The 21,123-nt window shown below is 45.7% G+C and overlaps 1 protein-coding gene across 1 annotated transcript in view; it reads right to left on the bottom strand.

The window, feature by feature from the left end:
- Nucleotides 1-1,246: 1,246 nt before the first annotated feature.
- Nucleotides 1,247-21,123, bottom strand: part of HADH (hydroxyacyl-CoA dehydrogenase) — a 37,151-nt gene continuing 17,274 nt past the window's right edge. Inside the window, exons 4-8 of the mRNA XM_075336388.1 lie at nt 16,047-16,173; nt 14,768-14,857; nt 8,495-8,567; nt 2,457-2,573; nt 1,247-1,587 (exon numbers count right to left, since the gene is read on the bottom strand). Coding sequence (XP_075192503.1) covers nt 1,469-1,587; nt 2,457-2,573; nt 8,495-8,567; nt 14,768-14,857; nt 16,047-16,173 — 526 coding nt within the window. The 3' untranslated portion in view covers nt 1,247-1,468. The remainder of the gene's footprint in view (nt 1,588-2,456; nt 2,574-8,494; nt 8,568-14,767; nt 14,858-16,046; nt 16,174-21,123) is intronic.

The raw sequence follows: 21,123 nt of genomic DNA, 5'->3' as shown, positions 1-21,123 counted from the left end.
ACGCGTTTCCCCCCAGCGTCTTGGGGTTCATCAGGGGATATAGATATATCAAATTATCTCTAATCTGTTTAGGCCATCAATCTAAAATAGAGAGATTATCATTCCTTTTAGATAAATGCGGACATGACATATTAGTTGTCACATGACCCATGTTGAATTGCACATACCTCCTCGTTGTTTATATTCTCCATGAGATGAAGATCCTGTGTGGTCCTTATGTGGGTCCAGTTGATACTCTGTACCCAGCCCCTCCTCTCTGCAGTGATCGCCATCCTCCTCCTTCTGAGGCCTGTGTGCATGACACGTCCCAAGTCATCCACACAGGCCAGCATTGAAATCCTGCGCAGACTCACTTTGATCTACCCAGAGCTGGGCAAATCAAAGTATTGTAGTGCGCTTTGTGCGGGTGGTCTTTAACCTTTCTTCGCGCCTGCACATTACAGTACTTTGATCTGCCCTCAGCAGGGCAGATCAAAACGCGCCTGCGCAGGACCGCAATGCCAGCCTGGGCTGGATAGGAGGATGGAGATCGCAGCAGAGATGAGGTGCCAGACCAGAGAGCAGTGACACCCATCGGACTGGACGGCCCTATAATAAAAGTGTTACGTTATACAGAGCGACCTGGGCTCTTATATACACAGCATTCTGGAATACTGTATATAAGAGCAAGTGGTGGTGGCCACAGCTTATATTTGCCAAATCTGATGACAGGTTCCCTTTAACACCACATTGGCCTGCACTTGTAGGGATGCAAATTGAAATTTTTTAAACAAGAAAACAAAAAAAAAACAAAAACAAAACAAAAAAAAAAAAACACACCACACACATACACGCACACGCACACCTCATTTTAGAAATTACACCCCTGGAAAAGGAATTTACCAAAAGATGTTTTAAGCATTTTAACTGCAAAGGGTAAGTCGTGAAATGAAAACTGCATTTTGCTTAACAGATATTGCATTTCAGCACCCAATACTTCAACACACCTTCTGCCACCAGAAACGAACTCACCCCATACATTGGGTTCTCAGATACATGCAAATGTAAACTGCTTTTTTAGGCACGTGCAGGGCTTGGATGTGAAGGACCGCCATTAGGCATCTGGAGTTAGGACTCTGTATGGGGCCACGTGCTGCAGTTATCTAGTATTGTGGTCCTTACAAGGCCACATTCCTATGACACCCGCTCCCATTTGGTGACTATTTTTGTTAATTATTCAGGCTCATGTAAATCAGGACAACAGAACTACATTCATTATTTTTATTGACTCTAGCATGGTTATGACATATTGATGTTTGGATGCAGTGGTACAAAAGGATGTTGATGAAATAGAGAATCGTTACTCTAAGGCACTAGAGTGTCAATAAGTGCTGAGAATACCGTACAATGTAAAAAAAACGTAACGGTCATAGTAATCAAAGCAAGCAAGAAACTATAAAAATATAGATCTGCAATACTGCCAGGCCAATTATCTGTATTTAGAAAATCCTTCTCCGGTCTTCTTTCCAAGTTTCTTCTCAGCAACCAGCTTATTGAGCAATTCACTGGGGGCAAAAAGGGGGTTTTCAGGTTCCATCTGGTACCAACCTGGAGTTGTGGTGGAGGAAAAAAAAAAAAAAATAAATAAAATAAATAAATAAATAAAACCCCCAAAAAAACAAAACAGCCACATATTAATAGAATTTAAGACAATCCAATATCGTGTGAAATCACTGTATACTGCAGTCTTATTTCATCTAAGGAGGGTGGTGGAGGAATAATCATTCAGGGCGCTTTAAAATTGGAAAGTGGTCCAAGCGCACAGTGCCAGCATGAAACAATGGGCACTGGATCAACCTGAAGAAACATTAGGCAAGCTCATGACAGAGACCACCGATTTACATACAAGCATCCAATTATCAGCGTCTCTTCTGTCAAACAGGGACTACTATGTAAGGCAATGTGCGCATGTTGCGTAATTGCATGCATTTACGCTGCATATTGCACTGCAGCGTAAACGCATGCGTCCCCTGCACAATCTATGAAGATTGTGCATAATTCAGCCGCACGATGCTTTGAGTGCAGCGATTTGGATGCTGAAATTTTGATCCAGATCATTGCGCTCAAAAAAAAGCAACATCACTAATTTCGTGTGCTTTGGACGCTGCTCCCACTTTGTCTATGGGAGAGCCAGCATCCCGAGTGCATGAAATCAGCATCAATTCTGCAGACACACTGCATCCATTACGCAGTGTTTCTGCAGCGATTTGAAGCGCACGCGTTGCCAAATAGCTATAGAATATTTGTCACAGCAGTACGCAACGTGCGCACATAGCCTAACAGGTATTAGGAATCAAGAGTACACTGGTTGGCTGGAGGACAAATACAATCAATCTGTAAAATGAAAAAAAAAAGAAAAAACAAAAAACACCCCAAATATATTAGAACATTATGTCAATTGAAATGACTGGTCCTACCATCAATGATGTATTTACTAGTGTCAAGACCAACGTAATCCAGAAGCTCAAAAGGACCCATTGGGTATCCGGCTCCCAATTTCATTGCAACATCAATGTCTTCCTTAGATGCATGACCTGAAAGGTTCAGAGAATAGCCAAAATATAACATTTTTTGTTTTTACACCATTAAAAAGAAAAAAAAAAAAAAAAGTTAAACTTTGGTCTAAATACAGAAATTTTATTGCTGTTAATTTTTGTGTCCACTAGATGGCGACATCTTAGGTCTATGAATGTATGATTCACTTTTAACCCCTTCACGATGTGGCCACTTCTTCCCAGAGCTATACAACTTATTTTTCTGTTCATGGACTTATGAGAGCTTATTTCTTGGGGGACCACTTGCACTTTTGAATGACACCATTCATTTTACCACATAGTGAACTGGAACACCGGGAGAAGAAGGAGAAAAAATAGGAAGGGGGAAAAAGGAGAAAGTGTAGAAAAAATAAAAAATTATGACCGTTTGAGAAATTATGGTGTACATTTTGTGGAAAAATAAAAAAATAATAAAAAAAACCCAACACAATAAGATTCTCCTCATCAGTATGATTGCAGACATGGCCGGTTTTAGTAGTGAACACAAAAATATAATGTATGTTTCTATCGCTTGTTACAGCATTTTTAGTGGCATATTGCAGCAACAACAAAAATAAATAAATTCAAGAACGATAAAATTATTTGCAGCGTTTTACAGATTGGGTTAATCTTTATATTTTGATAGATTGGACTTTTCTGAACACGGCAATACCCTGTGCATTTTTCTTTTTATCTATTTTTAATGGGCGAAATGGAGGGTGATTTGAACTTATGTTTTCTTTGTTTCTTTAAACTTTTTTTTTTTTTTTTTTTTACTGTTCTTATTAGTCCACTTAGAGGACTCAAATCGATTGTTGGATCGCGTGATATATATACACATCATAGCTGCATAAAGTGAAAATCACAGTCTCCTTTAAAGCCTGGCCACAAGCAGTTTCAGAGATGTGCTAAGATTACAAGTAGAGATGAGCGAATCTGTGGAAATTTGGTTTGACCGGTACAGATGAACCGTACCTCCATGGGTTGCAATTCAAGTCTCCACCCACATCCATCCATAAGCAGATCACTTCCAAGGAGGGTGGGGCAGGGCACACTATCGAATCATGCTGTTACCCCCAGTGAGAGCCGATCAAACACTGCAAGCGGCTTGCACTAGTATGAGCACTGAGCGTATCAGAGCACAGCTATGCTCTTGCAATTGAAAAGCCCCCCCCCCCAGGGCTGTGGAGTCGGTAAACCAAACCGACTCAGACGCCTCAATTTCTCTTGCACCGACTCCGACTCCTACATATATTGCTTATAGTTAAGTGAAAAATTTATTGTAGCACATGAACATGTCTATGTGAACATCAGACATTTAATAATTTTTATGATACAATAATCAATATATTTGGATAGAACATAAAATATATTGAATACAACTTTAGAACACAAACTGTAATAAATTGTAAATATGTAATAGACTATGTAATATACAGTAGATTACATATATGTCTTGTGTGTGTAACGGGGTGCCAGGGGTGCCTCCGGCCTTGTAGTCGTGGCCCTTGCTGACAGGCTTACCCCTGGTTCCACCGTCACTTTGGGGACAAGAGAGGTCTTGCTGGGGCAGAGTGTGGTGGTGCAGGTGTTGTCCGGCGCACAAATACTCTTCAGGCATGGTTCAATGCAAATAACAAACATGTTTTATTCTTCGCAAGTCTCCACACGTGGCAGTAACAAAACACAGTGCTGTGGCGCTTCCTTTAGCTGAGGGAAAGCCTGCCCTAGCGTCCCCTCAAGTGGGTGACTTGCCTGACTACTCCTCTTCGCCCAGCTCCCACTTCTGGCTACCCACAGCCCGGACCCACACCGGACTGCTTCACTCTACGAGGTTCCGCCCGCTCCTGTTCTCTCCGGCTTCCCTGAACTTCAGCTGCCACACTCTGCCCCTGGCTGTTCCTTCTTCTTTCCTGTCCCAGAGACAACTGCCTGTGTCACACACTTTCTTCCCTCCTAAACTGTCAGCTCCTCCTTCCCAATGTGGTGACAGCCGTCCCACCCGGCCACTAGGGGGTACCCTAACTCAACATACATACATACATACAATATAAGACATTTTTATTAATAACATTTCCGGGTTAACTAGGCTTCTTTGTGAGGGGTCTGCCCACCCCTTACACATGTATGTGTATATATTACATATTTACAATTTATTAGTTTGTGTTCTAAAGTTGTATTCCAATAAATATATTTATGTTCTAATTATCTTGATTATTGTATCATAAAAATAATTGTCTAATGTTCACATTGTACTACAATACATTTTCCACTTAAATATAAGCATTATACTAAATGTTATTATTTAGTGAAATATTCAGCACATTCTGCATTGCACTCCTGTCCCCAATTTATTATATATTTTAGGAGTCTGAGTCGGTGCATTTTATACCGACTCCACCAAAATGAGCTCAGACTCCGACTCCACAGCCCTGGCGTTAACCAGCAATCATTTACATCTTATGTTATTCTGTGGTCACAAAACAGCACATGTATCGTGTGTCCAGAAAGTCTGAGATCTGTATCTATATAGATATATATGAAAAAGCAATAAAAAGGAATATAATTTCCCCACAAAATTCAGCAATTATTTACAGCAACAAGAGGGCAGCAGTCTTAGGCTATGTGCGCACTAGAAAGTGCCTTTTTCTTTAGAAAAAAAAAACGGACCCTCTGATAGAATCCCACACCCGTGGATTTTCTGCATGTTGGTCCCCGCAATTTTTACCATTATCTATGGCAAAAACCGCAGGTACCTGCGGAAAAGAAGTGACATGCTCATTAATTCCGCAGCGGTAAATCCTCGGGTATAACAAAAAAAAAAAAAAAAAAAAAAAAAAAAAAAAAAAAAGCGCAGTGTGCGCACAGCATTTTTTTCAAACCCACAGGATTTGCTGGGGAATGACTGCAGCAATGTTAGACACATTTTCTGCAGCAATTCCGCGGCAACTCTGCAGCGTGCGCACAGGGCCTTAACCTGTCCAGACTAAAGAATCTAATGCACTGACAGGATGCAGCAAAGCCCCCTAATAAAAGATGGAGGCAACACAGGTGCAAAACACTGATGGAGTGACCACTCACACACTAGCAATCCATGGAGGGGGTGATTGCTTGGTGATAAAATTGCACACAAATGGCTTGCAGGGGGCGCTATTCACACATGTAGGTGCACAGTGTCTGGCTAGCAGCCTACTGATGATGCCCATATTAGACTAGGTGCATCACATAGGAACGGAAACCCTACTTTAATAGGCCTGACTACATCCTGTATAAAAATATAATATGTGCATATATTTATTAATATTAAAAGATATAGGTTAATATTTTGGCCAAAATACACAAGCTCACAACCCAAACATCAAGGGTCCTCATGCATTGTGAGTCCCTACACTGATATATAGAAAAAAAACAACAAGCAGGAATATAATTTCCCCTGTGATGCCTATTGTGGGGTTCTGCTGAATCCTGTTGTGTATTTGATCCTTTGGCCTGGGCAGGTTACAACTGTTGCCCTTTTATTGCTGTAATTTGTCCAAGAAGTCTGCGACAATGAAATAGCAGCAATCTGCTGAATCATTACACAATAATTGTTGATTGCTTGACTATTGTTATTGGCTGCATTTATTTTACCTGTCCGGCTAAGTTCACATGTCCTGTAATCATCCATTAGCAGAGAGCCTGCAGAGATCTGTTGGGAAAAAAACTCCTGCAAACACAACTGTCTGTCGTTAAATAACTGATCTCTGCCTGATTAGTTTTTTTGGGTTTATTAATTTTTTTTGTTAACACTGGAGTCTATCGTGAACGAATCAGTTAACTGATTGCTATCTTCCATATGTAACAGATCCTGTAAGAAAACAGATTCATTATAAATGGAAGAATAATGGACGACTAAATAGCAATCAATTATCGGATCCATTCTCCATGGACTTCCATGATTAAAAAAAAAAAAAATAATCCACCAGAAAATCAGTTATTTTGCATTGGCCAAAAAAAGTTGTGTTCGCAGAACTTTGTTCCCCAACAGATCTCTGCAGGATCCATTCTAGTGGATGTTACAGGACATGTGAACTCAGCCTAAGATGTCAGAGTTCACATTGTTACTCGGTTAGTTCGACTATGCAGTAAATGGCATAAAATAAAAAAAAATAAAAAATAAAAAAAAAAAACTAAGCAGGGATAAAAGGGATTAGGTTCTGGTATCAGGCAAAATGTGGGTTCACTACCCTGCATATGCTGAGGTATTAGAAATACGGTAAAAATTAGATTATATTTTAGGCTCTGCACTGTACACTAAGTATATTTAATGAGTAGACTGAATAAAAGGTCATACTTTATCCCACTTTTGATTTAATTCCACTGTAACATGGGAGACGTTATGTATTGTGGAATACTAAACTGGTAAAACACTCACAAGTGGTAGATTTATCACTTTGTACACATGATCCCCAAGGAGAAACGGGTGGGGTAAGTGATAAAATAGAAAGCCACCGTATAGCTGTGGTGACCAAACAATACAAGTTATGACTTATGGATGATGGTGGAAAACACCAAAGGCAAAAAAAATAAAATAAAAATTGTTTCAACACCAAATAGTTAAAAGGGAGCGCCAATAATGATCACAGAGACTTTGATGGGAAGTCTATGGCTGCCTGCAAATTATGATCACCTGCTCTCCTGAGGTCACAGGCTGCACTCACGCTTTGCAACTATTTAATATTCACAGCAAAAATGCTGAAGTTCTATCATAATTGCAGGAGAATAATGCACTGTGGTCACCACGTGTGAGACAGCCTGAAACTTACTGCCAATGGCATGGCCACAATCAGCACTAGAGAATCTGAAGTGCAGTCACATTAGTCTTTGATTCTGCCCTTGCTCAAAGACTGGTACATTTTAAAGGCTTGTCCCCTACCTTAAGTGAGATTAATGAGTCCAAGTTGGTGCAATAAGTAAAAAAAAATAGGATATTGGAAACCCTTCACTACTCCATACTGTGTTCCTCGTGGGTCTCTTTGCTTCAGGTGATTGTCTGCATCATTGACCACATGCACCCACAGAACAGAAAATCAGGAGTCCAATTAGAAGCTGCGGGGGACACAGTAAGTATAAGCGGCAGGGACTTAGTTTGCTTTTTTTTTTTTGATATTTTTGGACCACCCTGAGCCCAATAATATTCTCCTTTGTGGTGAAAAACCATTTCATAGAGCTCTTAAGGTGTTAGGTTGAGTATCTCATGTTCATATTGAAACAAACCAATTTACGTTCACTTGTTTGTGTGGACATTATGTCCCCAAGATGAAAAAACCCATAGTATCCAAACAAAACAGTTATGGGCTGAACATCCAGAAACTAACTTTTGTATTTGATGAGAAATCTGTCTATCAGAGGAAGTAATTTGCACGAAACACGTGTTGGGACTGCTCCCCATGTGTCCAGGCATGTGCCCTTACTTACTCTGGTAAGCCCCACTCTGGTTTTTGCGCTGTGGTGATGTTACATGTAATTGCTGGCTTAAAATGTATTGACTTTTTTTTTTTTTTTTTTGTGATCCTGTCTTGTATATTATCCTTCTGGACATCAGCTGGCTATCCTGAATGTTTTCACTTGATGACCCAGCGCTCACCACTGTGAGGAATTAAGTGTACCACCTATATCATTGTATGTACCTTTGCAACATGCGGCTTCACATGAGGATTTAATCGCCTCGCTCTGTCTTAACCTGCTCTTAAAACACTGTTATGGTCTATACCCCTGTTATACTTGGTGTCTGACCAATTAAAAATAAAAAAACCTTTTTTTATGAGCACTAGCGCTGTTGATTGGCGACTATGTAATTATGGGGTATAGTGTTCATTAGGCAAATTTAAAGACTTCTGTCTCAGTTTTCATATTAGGTCATCAGCTATGCAGCGACTTACCTCTTTCATGAAGACGCACAGATTCCATTAGGTATGGTACCAGAAGTCTGTTCACAATGAACCCTGGGGTGTCCTAAGGAAGAATATTAGTTCTTGTCAAAGAAGGGAATTTTGTTTACTTACCGTAAATTCCTTTTCTTCTAGCTCCTATTGGGAGACCCAAACAATTGGGTGTATAGCTTCTGCCTCCGGAGGCCACACAAAGTATTACACTTTAAAAAGTGTAACCCCTCCCCTCTGCCTATACACCCTCCCGTGGACCACGGGCTCCTCAGTTTTGGTGCAAAAGCAGGAAGGAGGAAACTTATAAATTGGTCTAAGGTAAATTCAATCCGAAGGATGTTCGGAGAACTGAAACCATGAACCAAAAGAACAATTCAACATGAACAACATGTGAACACAAACAACAACAGCCCGAAGGGAACAGGGGCGGGTGCTGGGTCTCCCAATAGGAGCTAGAAGAAAAGGAATTTACGGTAAGTAAACAAAATTCCCTTCTTTGTCGCTCCATTGGGAGACCCAGACAATTGGGACGTCCAAAAGCAGTCCCTGGGTGGGTAAAAGAATACCCCAATAAAAAGAGCCGACAACGGCTCCCTCTTACAGGTGGGCAACCGCCGCCTGAAGGACTCGCCTACCTAGGCTGGCATCTGCCGAAGCATAGGTATGCACCTGATAGTGTTTCGTGAAAGTGTGCAGACTCGACCAGGTAGCCGCCTGACACACCTGCTGAGCCGTAGCCTGGTGCCGCAATGCCCAGGATGCACCCACGGCTCTGATAGAATGGGCTTTCAGCCCTGCAGGAATCGGAAGCCCAGAAGAACGGTAGGCTTCAAGAATCGGTTCCTTGATCCACCGAGCCAAGGTTGACTTGGAAGCCTGCGACCCCTTACGCTGGCCAGCGACAAGGACAAAGAGCGCATCAGAACGGCGCAGGGGCGCCGTGCGAGAAATGTAGAGCCGGAGTGCTCTCACTAGATCTAACAAATGCAACTCCTTTTCACATTGGTGAACTGGATGAGGACAAAAAGAAGGTAAGGAGATATCCTGATTGAGATGAAAAGGGGATACCACCTTAGGGAGAAATTCCGGGACCGGACGCAGAACCACCTTATCCTGGTGAAAAACTAGGAAGGGGGCTTTGCATGACAGCGCTGCCAACTCCGACACTCTACGGAGCGAAGTGACTGCCACTAGAAAAACCACCTTCTGCGAAAGCCGTGAAAGGGAGACATCCCGCAGTGGCTCGAAAGGTGGTTTCTGCAGAGCCTTTAGCACTCTGTTAAGATCCCATGGTTCCAGCGGCCTCTTGTAAGGTGGGACTATGTGGCAAACTCCCTGCAGGAACGTGCGGACCTGCGGAAGCCTGGCTAGACGCTTTTGAAAAAATACGGATAGCGCCGATACTTGTCCCTTGAGAGAGCCGAGAGACAACCCCTTGTCCATTCCGGATTGAAGGAAAGAAAGAAAAGTGGGTAAGGCAAACGGCCAGGGGGTAAAACCCTGATCAGAGCACCAGGATAAGAAGATCCTCCAAGTCCTATGATAGATCTTGGCGGACGTTGGTTTCCTGGCCTGTCTCATAGTGGCAATGACATCTTGAGATAAGCCTGAGGACGCTAGTAGCCAGGACTCAATGGCCACACAGTCAGGTTGAGGGCCGCAGAATTCAGATGGAAAAATGGCCCTTGAGACAGCAAGTCTGGTCGGTCTGGAAGTGCCCACGTTTGACCCACTGTGAGGTGCCACAGATCCGGGTACCACGACCTCCTCGGCCAGTCTGGAGCGACGAGGATGGCGCGGCGGCAGTCGGACTTGATCTTGCGTAACACTCTGGGCAGCATTGCCAGAGGAGGAAATACATAAGGCAGTCGAAACTGCGACCAATCCTGAACTAATGCGTCCGCCGCCAGAGCTCTGTGATTTTGAGACCGTGCCATGAATGCCGGGACTTTGTTGTTGTGCCGAGACGCCATGAGGTCGACGTCCGGCGTCCCCCAGCGGCAACAGATCTCTTGAAACACGTCCGGGTGAATAGACCATTCCCCTGCGTCCATGCCCTGGCGACTGAGAAAGTCTGCTTCCCAGTTTTCTACGCCCGGGATGTGAACTGCAGAGATGGTGGAGGCTGTGGCCTCCGCCCACAGCAGAATCCGCCGAACTTCTTGGAAGGCTTGACGGCTGCGCGTGCCGTTGATGTACGCGACCGCCGTGGCGTTGTCCGACTGTATGCGGATCTGCCTGCCCTCCAGCCACCGATGGAACGCCTTTAGGGCTAATTACACTGCCCTTATCTCCAGAACATTGATCTGAAGGGAGGACTGTCGGAGTCCAGGTTCCCTGAGCCCTGTGGTGGAGAAAAACCGCTCCCCACCCTGACAGACTCGCATCCGTCGTGACCACAGCCCAGGATGGGGGCAGGAAGGATTTTCCCTTCGACAGAGAAGTGGGAAGAAGCCACCACTGAAGAGAGGTCTTGGCTGCCAGAGAAAGGGAGACGTTCCTGTCTAGGGACGTCGCCCTCCTGTCCCATTTGCGGAGAATGTCCCATTGGAGTGGACGCAGATGAAACTGCGCAAAGGGGACTGCCTCCATCGCTGCCACCATCTTCCCCAGGAAGTGCATGAGGCGCCTCAAGGGGTGTGACTGGGCCCGAAGGAGAGAGTGCACCCCAGCTTGCAGCGAACGCTGTTTGTCCAGCGGAAGCTTGACTATCGCTGAGAGAGTATGAAACTCCATCCCGAGGTAAGTCAGTGATTGGGCCGGAGTCCATTTTGACTTTGGGAAATTGATGATCCACCCGAACCTCTGGAGAGTCTCCAGAGCAACGGCCAGGCTGTGTTGACATGCCACCCGGGAGGGTGCCTTGACCAGGAGATCGTCTAAGTAAGGGATCACCGAGTGGCCCTGAGAGTGCAGGACTGCCACAACGGATGCCATGACCTTGGTGAAGACCCGTGGGGCTGTCGCCAGGCCGAAAGGCAGTGCCACAAACTGAAGGTGTTCGTCCCCAATGGCGAAACGCAGGAAGCGTTGATGCTCTGGTGCGATCGGCACATGGAGATAGGCATCCCTGATGTCGATTGATGCTAGGAAGTCTCTTTGTGACATCGAAGCGATGACAGAGCGGAGGGATTCCATGCGAAACCGTCTGGTTCTCACATGTCTGTTGAGCAATTTGAGGTCCAAAACGGGACGGAATGATCCGTCCTTTTTTGGCACCACGAACAGGTTGGAGTAAAAACCGCGACCACGTTCCTGAAGGGGAACGGGGATCACAACTCCTTCTGTCTTCAGAGTGTCCACCGCCTGAGCAAGTGCATCGGCTCGCTCGGGGGGCGGAGATGTTCTGAAGAAACGAGTCGGAGGACGAGAGCAGAACTCTATCCTGTAACCGTGAGACAGAATGTCTCTCACCCATCGGTCTTGGACATGTGGCCACCAGGCGTCGCCAAAGCGGGAGAGCCTGCCACCGACCGAGGATGCGGTTTGTGGAGGCCGCCTTGGAGACGGTGCCTCCGGCGGTCTTTGGAGGACGTGACTTAGACCGCCATGCAGAAGAGTTCCTCTGGCTCTTCTGTGGCCTGTTGGACGAGGAGGATTGGGATCTGGCTGAGGGCCGAAAGGACCGAAACCTCGCCTGAATTTTTCGTTGCTGAGGTCTTTTTGGCTTGGATTGGGGTAAGGACGAGTCCTTTCCCTTAGATTGCTTAATAATTTCATCCAATTGCTCGCCAAACAAATCGGTCGCCAGAAAAAGGCAAACCGGTCAAGAACTTCTTGGAAGCAGAGTCTGCCTTCCATTCGCGTAGCCACATGGCCCTGCGGACTGCCACCGAATTGGCGGATGCTACCGCTGTACGGCTAGCAGAGTCCAGGACGGCGTTCATGGCGTAGGACGAAAAAGCCGACGCCTGAGAAGTCAAAGACGCTACTTGCGGAGCAGAGGTACGTGTGACCGCATTAATCTCCGACAGACAAGCTGAGATAGCTTGGAGTGCCCACACGGCTGCAAAGGCCGGGGCGAAAGACGCACCTGTGGCTTCAAAGATGGATTTTATTAGGAGCTCTGCCTGTCAGTGGCATCCTTGAGCGATGAACCGTCAGCCACTGCTACTACGGATCTAGCCGCCAGTCTAGAGACTGGAGGATCCACCTTGGGACATTGAGCCCAACCCTTGACGACGTCAGAGGGGAAGGCGTAACGTGTGTCATTAAGGCGCTTAGAAAAGCGCTTGTCCGGAAAAGCTCTGTGCTTCTGGACAGCATCTCTGAAGTTAGAGCGATTGAAAAAAGCACTCCGTGTACGTTTGGGAAACCTAAACTGGTGTTTCTCCTGCTGCGAAGCCGACTCCTCCACAGGTAGAGGCGGGGGAGATAGATCTAGCACCTGGTTGATTGACGCTATAAGGTCATTTACTATGGCGTCCCCTTCAGGTGTATCAAGATAGAGAGCAACGTCAGGGTCAGAGCCCTGGGCTGCGACCTCTGCCTCATCCTCCAGAGAGTCCTCAAGGTGAGACCCCGAACAGCGTGATGAAGTCGGGGAAGATTCCCAGCGAGCCCGCTTAGCCGGTCTGGGACTGCGGTCCGTGCCGGAGTCCTCCACGTGATACCTAGGGGCCACCCCAGGAGCATGCTGCGGCGCAGACCGAGAGGGGCCTGGGGGCGATGACCCCGCAGTGCCTGGGGCCTGTGTAAGGGCCGGTCTGGACTGCAAGGCTTCTAGTATCTTAGCAGACCATTTGTCCATAGACTGAGCCATGGATTGTGAAAGTGACTCAGAGAGTTTCTCAGCTAAAACTGCAAACTCTGTCCCTGCCACCTGGACAGGGGGGGCCGGCGGTTCTACCTGGGCCGAGGGTCCCACCAGTGCCCGAGGCTCCGGCTGAGCGAGTGCCACAGGGCCCGAGCATTGCTCACAGTGAGGGTAGGTGGAACCTGCAGGTAGCATAGCCGCACAAGAGGTACAGGTTGCAAAATAACCCTGTGTCTTGGCACCCTTGCTCCTTGTGACCGACATGCTGTTCTCTCCTAGGAGAGTAATCACTGAGGGTATATAGCCAAAGGCTAAACACTGCGGCCGAACCTAGAAAATATAATATAATATAATATATAATAATATAATATAATATATAATAATATAATATAATATAATATATATATATACACACAGTTCGGCACCCTAGGGGGACCAGCACCGTGTGACCGGTGTGGCTTACCGACCGCCCAGAGCGGTGTGTGTCCACCAGATTCCCTGCCTTGGGTCTCCCAGAGCTGTGGCCAGAAGTCCTCCACCGGCAGAATGTGTTTAAAACATGGCTGCCGGCGTTCTAAGGGGAGGAGGGAGCCGTGGGCGTGATCAATAAAGTGCGGGAATCTGGTGCCCCAGAGTGATGAGTGAGGGGGGGAGGAGGACACTAAAGTATGCTCCAGCCCTCACAGTCGACGTCAGGCCGACCGTCCCGCCCTTACCCCTGACTGGCAGGCCTGGGGGCGGGAGTTTAATGCACTAGGCCGCAAAAGCCGGGGACTAAATTTAATACCGCGGCCGGCAAGCAGGCGCGGTAGTCCCGGTCGTCACACAAAAACAGCAGCCGCTGCACGTCTGAGACCAAGTGCTCCATGCACCGTCCCCAAGGGGACACAGAGTACCTTTATGATGCAGGGCCTGTCCCTGATGATACTCAGTCTCCTGTCCGTCAGAATCCCACAGGGGCTGCGGAGGGAGCCCGGTCCCAGTGCCTGGATGACCGGTTAGGATCCCACTTCTCCCAGAGCCTCTAAGGGATGGGGAAGGAAAACGGCATGTGGCTCCAGCCTTTGTACCCGCAATGGGTACCTCAACCTTAACAGCACCGCCGACTTAGTGGGGTGAGAAGGGAGCATGCCGGGGGCCCTGTTAGGGGCCCTCTTTTCTTCCATCCGATACAATCAGCAGCTGCTGCTGACTAAAATGGGAGCTTGAGTGAATGTGTGCCTCCTTCAACACAAAGCATAAAACTGAGGAGCCCGTGATGCACGGGAGGGTATATAGGCAGAGGGGAGGGGTTACACTTTTTAAAGTGTAATACTTTGTGTGGCCTCCAGAGGCAGAAGCTATACACCCAATTGTCTGGGTCTCCCAATGGAGCGACAAAGAAATATGAATATATGATGGACAGTCATATTACTGATTACCATAAACTGAAATACTTGGAAAATAAGGTATTAGTGTGATCATGTCCAAAGAACAAATATTTTTTCGTTTTATCTGTCATCAGTACACTTTACCTTACATGACACAGGTGTCTTTCCTAGTGCTTTACTGAAGTCCATGAGAGAGTCAAAAGTCGTTTGGCTAGTCATTGGTGTCTTAATGACCTGTAAGAGAGGACAAGAAATTAAATACCTCAGCAAAACTATTTCCAACAACGCACACGACACTCCCTACAGTGAGGTTAGGAGAAAGAAGTCTGAAATGAAAAGAAATATGATACTCTGACACTTACTCCACGGTGGATGACATTATTTGGGGGAAAATTGAGGGAGTAGTATGTGGAAGGCCAGGCTCATCATCTACTCACTGCCTTTTTTGTTACAGATTCCCCAGAGTAACAGTGTGAGGATTTTCATTTTGGAGGTGGAAATAGAAAATTACCTATATTTTCCCCTGTAGAAAATCAGTCAAGGGGCTAGTTAAAAATATAATCCCCTCACCTTTACATTGAAAGATCATAGGAATTCTGTGGCTTACTGTGTACATTTTCCATTGTACTTAGGGGGGGTGGGGTTGTTCACTACTTGGATAACCCTTCTTATTTAGTTTTATAAGACGCACCGGATTATAAGACACACCCTAAATTTAGAAAAAAAAAAAAAAAAAAAAAAAGAGAGGGGGGGGGGGGGGGGGAGGAGAAGAAGAAGGGGGTCTATCTTATGTCACAGGAGGCAGAGGTTGTGCTGGCAGCAGAAGCTGTGGTGGTTGTGTGGTGGAGCTGCCAGCGCAAAGAGTCCCGGATGCTCTGAAATGGCACCTGGAGCGGCGCGTGCGCAGATGAAGCTCTCCTCTAAGAGCGCCATCATTTGAAGCCCGGACAGACCATCTGGGACACCCGCTGCACAGCCTAGCGGCCGCACAGAGTGTCAGGCAGTCGGCCAATTATCCACCTCCCAGTAAGCTATATTTTGTTTTTAAGACGCAGCCCTCATTTTCCTCCCAAATTTTTGAGAGGAAAAGTGCATCTCATAATCCGAAAAATATGGTATACTTGCCTCCAGTTCCAGCAGTGTCAGAACTTGCGTTCCTGGGGCTCATGTGACATTGTTATGACCTGCAACTGTGACCAATCAGCGCCGGCTTCTTGCTTTCAGACATGTAAGTAAAAGGAAGTGAGCAAATGTCGCAGCTCTCACTTCCTGTTAAATCACTTAACTATCTGAAGTCGGGGCACGAGAAAATGTCACGTGAGCCCCAGTAACACAAGCTCTGACACTGACGGAACTGGAGGAGAGTATAAGCTTGTTTATGAGAGTGAACATGTGGCATGTGCATTAAAATGAACAAGCTCACCTCCACCAGCTTCATCATTGGTACTGGATTAAAGAAATGCAGCCCTCCGAACCGATCCTGCCTAGTTGTGGAGTTGGCTATGTCAGTTATTGGCAATGAGGAGGTGTTGCTGGCAAATATGGTGTGTCTGTAAGATATAAAAAGCGGTTAGGATCCATCTCCGAACATATAGTATTTATCCAAGATACAACTTCCGTATAGTATACATGAGTGGCGATCATGAAAGAGCATCCGACAAAATTCAGTGATCGTGAGAAAACTTTAACTCAGTTTAATAGACGTGAAGCACACATTTTCAAATTCATTTGAAACTAGCTTTATAATGTATACTTTGGTCAATTCTTGACTACATACTGTGAATTCGTAGACCTTTGTTTTGTGTGCTTTTTTTGTCTCTCCTTTGTCCCATTTACCCTTTCCTCCACCCTTCAACTTTAACAGCATTTTGGATTGTAATTAAGATGTCTTCCCTAAGGGCTCTTTTCCACTTGTGTACCGCTTCTGATGCCAGAGCATTGGAAGTGATATGCTAATGACCCTCTGCTGCGGGTGTCATGCGACTGATGTGACCTTGTGATCGTTTCACAGCCTCGGAGAAGATGGAGTGAACACTTTCTCCCATCTCCTCTGCTGTCTGTCTCTCATCAGTCCGCGATACATTAGGACACGCGACACACTTACCGCATGGGAAGCAGCCGCCCCTAGCAGTAGATGTATTAAAGAAGACTGGAGTCATGGTATTATCATGGAGACTGCGGACCAAATGGTCCTTAAGATTCTTAGCTCTCCGTATAGTAATCTGTGGCCTCTTGGGCAAGATTTTAGCCAACGTTGGGTCTGCTTGTAAAATAGGCCAGGATTTGGTAAGTGCCTCCCGTATAGCGGCATGTTGGTTACAATAGTTGGTGATAAACCTGACAGTAGTATCACCACCTCTTGGTTTGCTGGAATACAGTAATTGATTCCTGGAAGAATATTTTGCTCTATGATAGGCCCGCTTGATCATACGTCTACTATAGCCTCTTTCGAGGAATCGGTTAGTCAATTCAGCCGCCTGCATTTCAAAGTCTCCGTCACTGGAACATAATCTTCGAATGCGTAGGAACTGGCCAGTAGGCACAGAGCCTATCATATGTGGTGGATGAAAAGATGACGCATGGAGTAGAGTATTGGTCGCTGTATGATTATTTGTCCGTGTATGGCATGTGTTGTGTTGACCCCATGTTACTGATGTGACAATGATATGGATATAAAAGGATATTGGTGCTATACGCGGCAGCATGGGCTCAACACATATACCTCTATGCACCACTTGTTAGCCATTTTATTACTAAATATTATCACCTTACACTGTGGTGATGTAAATCGCTTTTTGCCTCCCATTCTTTCACCTGTATGCCATTATTGTGAATAAAAATAATTTTTGTACCAATTGATCGCCTCTCTCCTTGCCTGTCTTGTAACTGTTTAGCGATTTGGTCCATATTTAGTAGTCCTTATTTGCAATTTAGGATTTACATATATGATATATCCTTATGAACATGCTGATGGTTATGCCGTTATTTATATTGTCTCTTTTTACTGTGTTTTGCACAGATACTGGTGTATTTAAAATGGACTACAAGGCCATGGAATCTTCATGGCTTAATCAAGCTGATCAGGTGTTTGGGGAGGCTCAAGCGAACATTGAAACTAGTAGTGGACCGGATTTGGATCTCATGTTTTCGGAAATTGTGGCATTACTCTCAAAACGCACACGTCTCTGGTGGAGTAGGCTACTCCTTACGAAATATATTGATAAAAAACTTATCCCACGTGGCCTTAGAGTTAGGGTGACACCTACGTTTGTGGTCGAAGACCAGGAGTTTATTACTAAATGGGAAGATATTTGTAATACATGCTCCGCGAATCTGATGCAGCTTTTGGTGGATTTAAATACTGCAAGTATTTTGAAAATGGATACTACCATTGATCAGAAGCAGATATCCTTTCGGTCTATTTGTCCCCCTGATAAGGCTGACAAATACGACTCAGAGGCCTGTAAGAAGGTTGACTCTCTTGTTAAACAAATCCGAGATGTTCATCTACGTAAATTCAAACGTGACCAGAAAGATTTTTCTGAGAACAAAATCTATTTTTGGCGTAAACCATTTAATACGCAGGAGGGAACGAGATGCCCATCAGTGCAATCAAATGTATCCTCTCTCAGTGAGGTATCTGAGGCCTCTGACTCAAGTACCAGGTCTGGAGCAACGTATGGAGGCGGTGGATTTTCCCGTTATCAACCTCAATGGTATAAGAAGCCGAGAGGATTCAGTGCCAAGACTGACAACAAGGTAATCAATTTGAGTACGCATGCACTTAGTGAGGCAGACCTGTCATTATTGACTAAAGGTCTATCATTCTCTCCAGTTGCGGGGTTCCATGCATTTACGGCAATTAAGGATTTACATATCTTTGCTAGGTCCTTGTTGTTTAAAAGATACTTTTATGATGATACATCTCGGATTTTGTTTCCTGCAGAAAAAGAACAAAGAGCACTAGCCATACTATCCGAACTTGAATCGGAACATAAAGCTGGTGAGGGAGGTAAGGTACCATCATGTATTAAACCTCCTTCTAAGAAATCTTTGCCACTCTCTTCATGTGCACATATTGATCTTTTTGTGCAGGTAGTGTCAAAAGCATTTGAGAGTCTGCCGGGTCATGTGAGAGGGGATAATCTGTCCAAAATGGAACGTATACGTCTAAAAGAGCTGCAACAGATGTCGGACATTACAATCAAACCTGCCGACAAGGGGGGTAACATAGTCATATGGCCTGTATCCGCGTACGAGAAGGAGGCATTTCGCCAACTGCGTGATGCGGTTTGTTATCGCAAGTTGACATTTAATCCTCTTGCCAAATATACAGAAGAGCTTAAAAAGATTGTATATATGGCCAAAGATGACTGTGTTATTTCCCCTGAGTTTGCCTCAGCTTTGATTGTGTCCGAGCCTAGGATTGCTACATTATATCTACTTCCCAAGCTGCATAAGGATGCGTCCTCGCCCCCCGGCCGCCCGATTATTTCGGGTAACGGCAACTTCCTGGAGAATGTAAATAGATGGCTCGATAGTCAGCTTCAGCCGCTTGTGAGAAGCCTTCCGTCCTTTATTCAGGATACTGGTGATTTTCTTAAGCGTATTGATGGATTGTATGTGGGGGATGATTCTTTGTTGGTATCATGCGATGTGGAATCCCTGTATACCAGTATCCGACACGCTGATGGAATTGAGGCTGTAAGGTTTTATTTGAGTATGAGCAATCTATCATCTAAATTTGTTGACTTGGTGTTACGGGTGTTGGAGTTCTCCCTTACGCATAATTTTTACGTTTTTAAGGGGTGTGAGGCAAATCCCGGGATATGAAGATGAATTATGACTCCAGTCATAATCCCTCATCACTCCCTGGCAGTGCCCCCTCCCTTCTTGTTCTCAGTGTTCCACTTACACCTCCATGGCCATGTCCTGTGATATGGAAATTAGGTGGCTTAGGGACAATGGACACAGGATGACTCCCTGCCGTGACCCTGTAGTGGGGGCTGCTAGCTAGTTAGCAAGGCTATGGAAATAGCCAGACAGAACGACTCCAGTAAAAAATGGTTCATATCTCGCAAGCCATATTTCCGATAAATATGGCAACCATAAAAATGGTGTCTCCGCATGCGGACGATGCTGGCACACCTTTTTTATGGGAGCGGGAGCTTGGGAAATACCCCAGGCGTGATATCAGCCAATGGGGAACTAATAGACAAGTCATGAGTCCTCTCGTTCTGTAGCTAAATTCATAACTATCACAATGAGAGCATTGGCGTCCGCCTACGACGCTCCCAGGCAAAGTTATGGCCATATTCCATGTTGTGGATTTTGTCCATAACTCCAGCCAGGGGTGGAGCAGTGCTCCCTCTGAGGTCACGAAGGTAGGAGGGGACCTGGATTTGCCCAGGTTGATAACCCTACTTCGGCCATTTTCCAGGGTTCTTTCGCTGGGGGTCACGTGTAGGAAACATCTGTGGGAGTTCCTGGAAACCTGGTCTACAGCGCCCCCCTGTGGCCAGACGCACAAGGTAACTGATTGAATTGCATACCTGTTTGTAAACCATGCTTTATCTGTAACTGTACTCTGACATATGTATATTCCCTATTGTATATATTGTAGTTTCTAGTGTGCTTTAGGCTGATTAAATTATATAATTAATCTTGGGCTGTTCTGTTATCTCGATCTTGAATCCCACGTCTGTGTGTTCGGCTAATAGTTACCGTGAAGCGGTTGGTGGCAGCGAGTTGTGCCAAGGATTATTGTGGGGAGGCCAGTGAGATTCGGGAAGATATTATATATTCCGCCCGCGGAGGTCGGGGGAATATATACCCTACTCTCACCGGGGACCCTTCAATAATCGGCATAAGTAGTATAGCGGCCTCCTTGCTTATTGTCGGGCAATTCCATAATTGGCCTGACTATAAGAGGGGCGCTAGAGAGCGCGTCACGTGCTCTGTCTGTCGGTCGGGAGGTATAAAGGAGGGGTGACCCCCACTTGTTACCCCCCCGATTGTGACGTACTGGTAGCCAGCGCGGGGGATTTCTGAGTGACCCCCCCGGTGGTTTGTGACAAGGGGTCCTTCTATCTCCAGCTCCAGGGTACAGCAATGGGCGCGGCCTTTGCGCCGGCGTATGCAAATCTGTTCCTGGGGCTGTGGGAGAGGGACCTCCCCCTGTCAGATTTGGAGTCGTCGATGGGCCGGGTCCTTTTATGGACCCGGTACATCGACGACATTTTCCTCATCTGGCAGGGAAGTTTTGATTTTCTTTCGGTTTTTATCAGGGAATTGAACTCCAACGCTCGTAACATCCGTCTGACTTATCAATGCTCTACCAATTCCATCGAGTTTCTGGATGTGCTGGTATACAGGGATTCTGATGACTTCCTACAGTCAAATTTACATCGCAAATCTACAGCGACCAATACTCTACTCCATGCGTCATCTTTTCATCCACCACATATGATAGGCTCTGTGCCTACTGGCCAGTTCCTACG

The sequence above is a fragment of the Anomaloglossus baeobatrachus genome, chromosome 1 (assembly GCF_048569485.1).
Source record: "Anomaloglossus baeobatrachus isolate aAnoBae1 chromosome 1, aAnoBae1.hap1, whole genome shotgun sequence".
In the NCBI taxonomy this organism is placed as follows: domain Eukaryota; kingdom Metazoa; phylum Chordata; class Amphibia; order Anura; family Aromobatidae; genus Anomaloglossus; species Anomaloglossus baeobatrachus.
The sequence above is the reverse complement of the archived record's forward strand: the minus strand, read 5'-3'. Positions and strand labels throughout refer to the sequence as shown.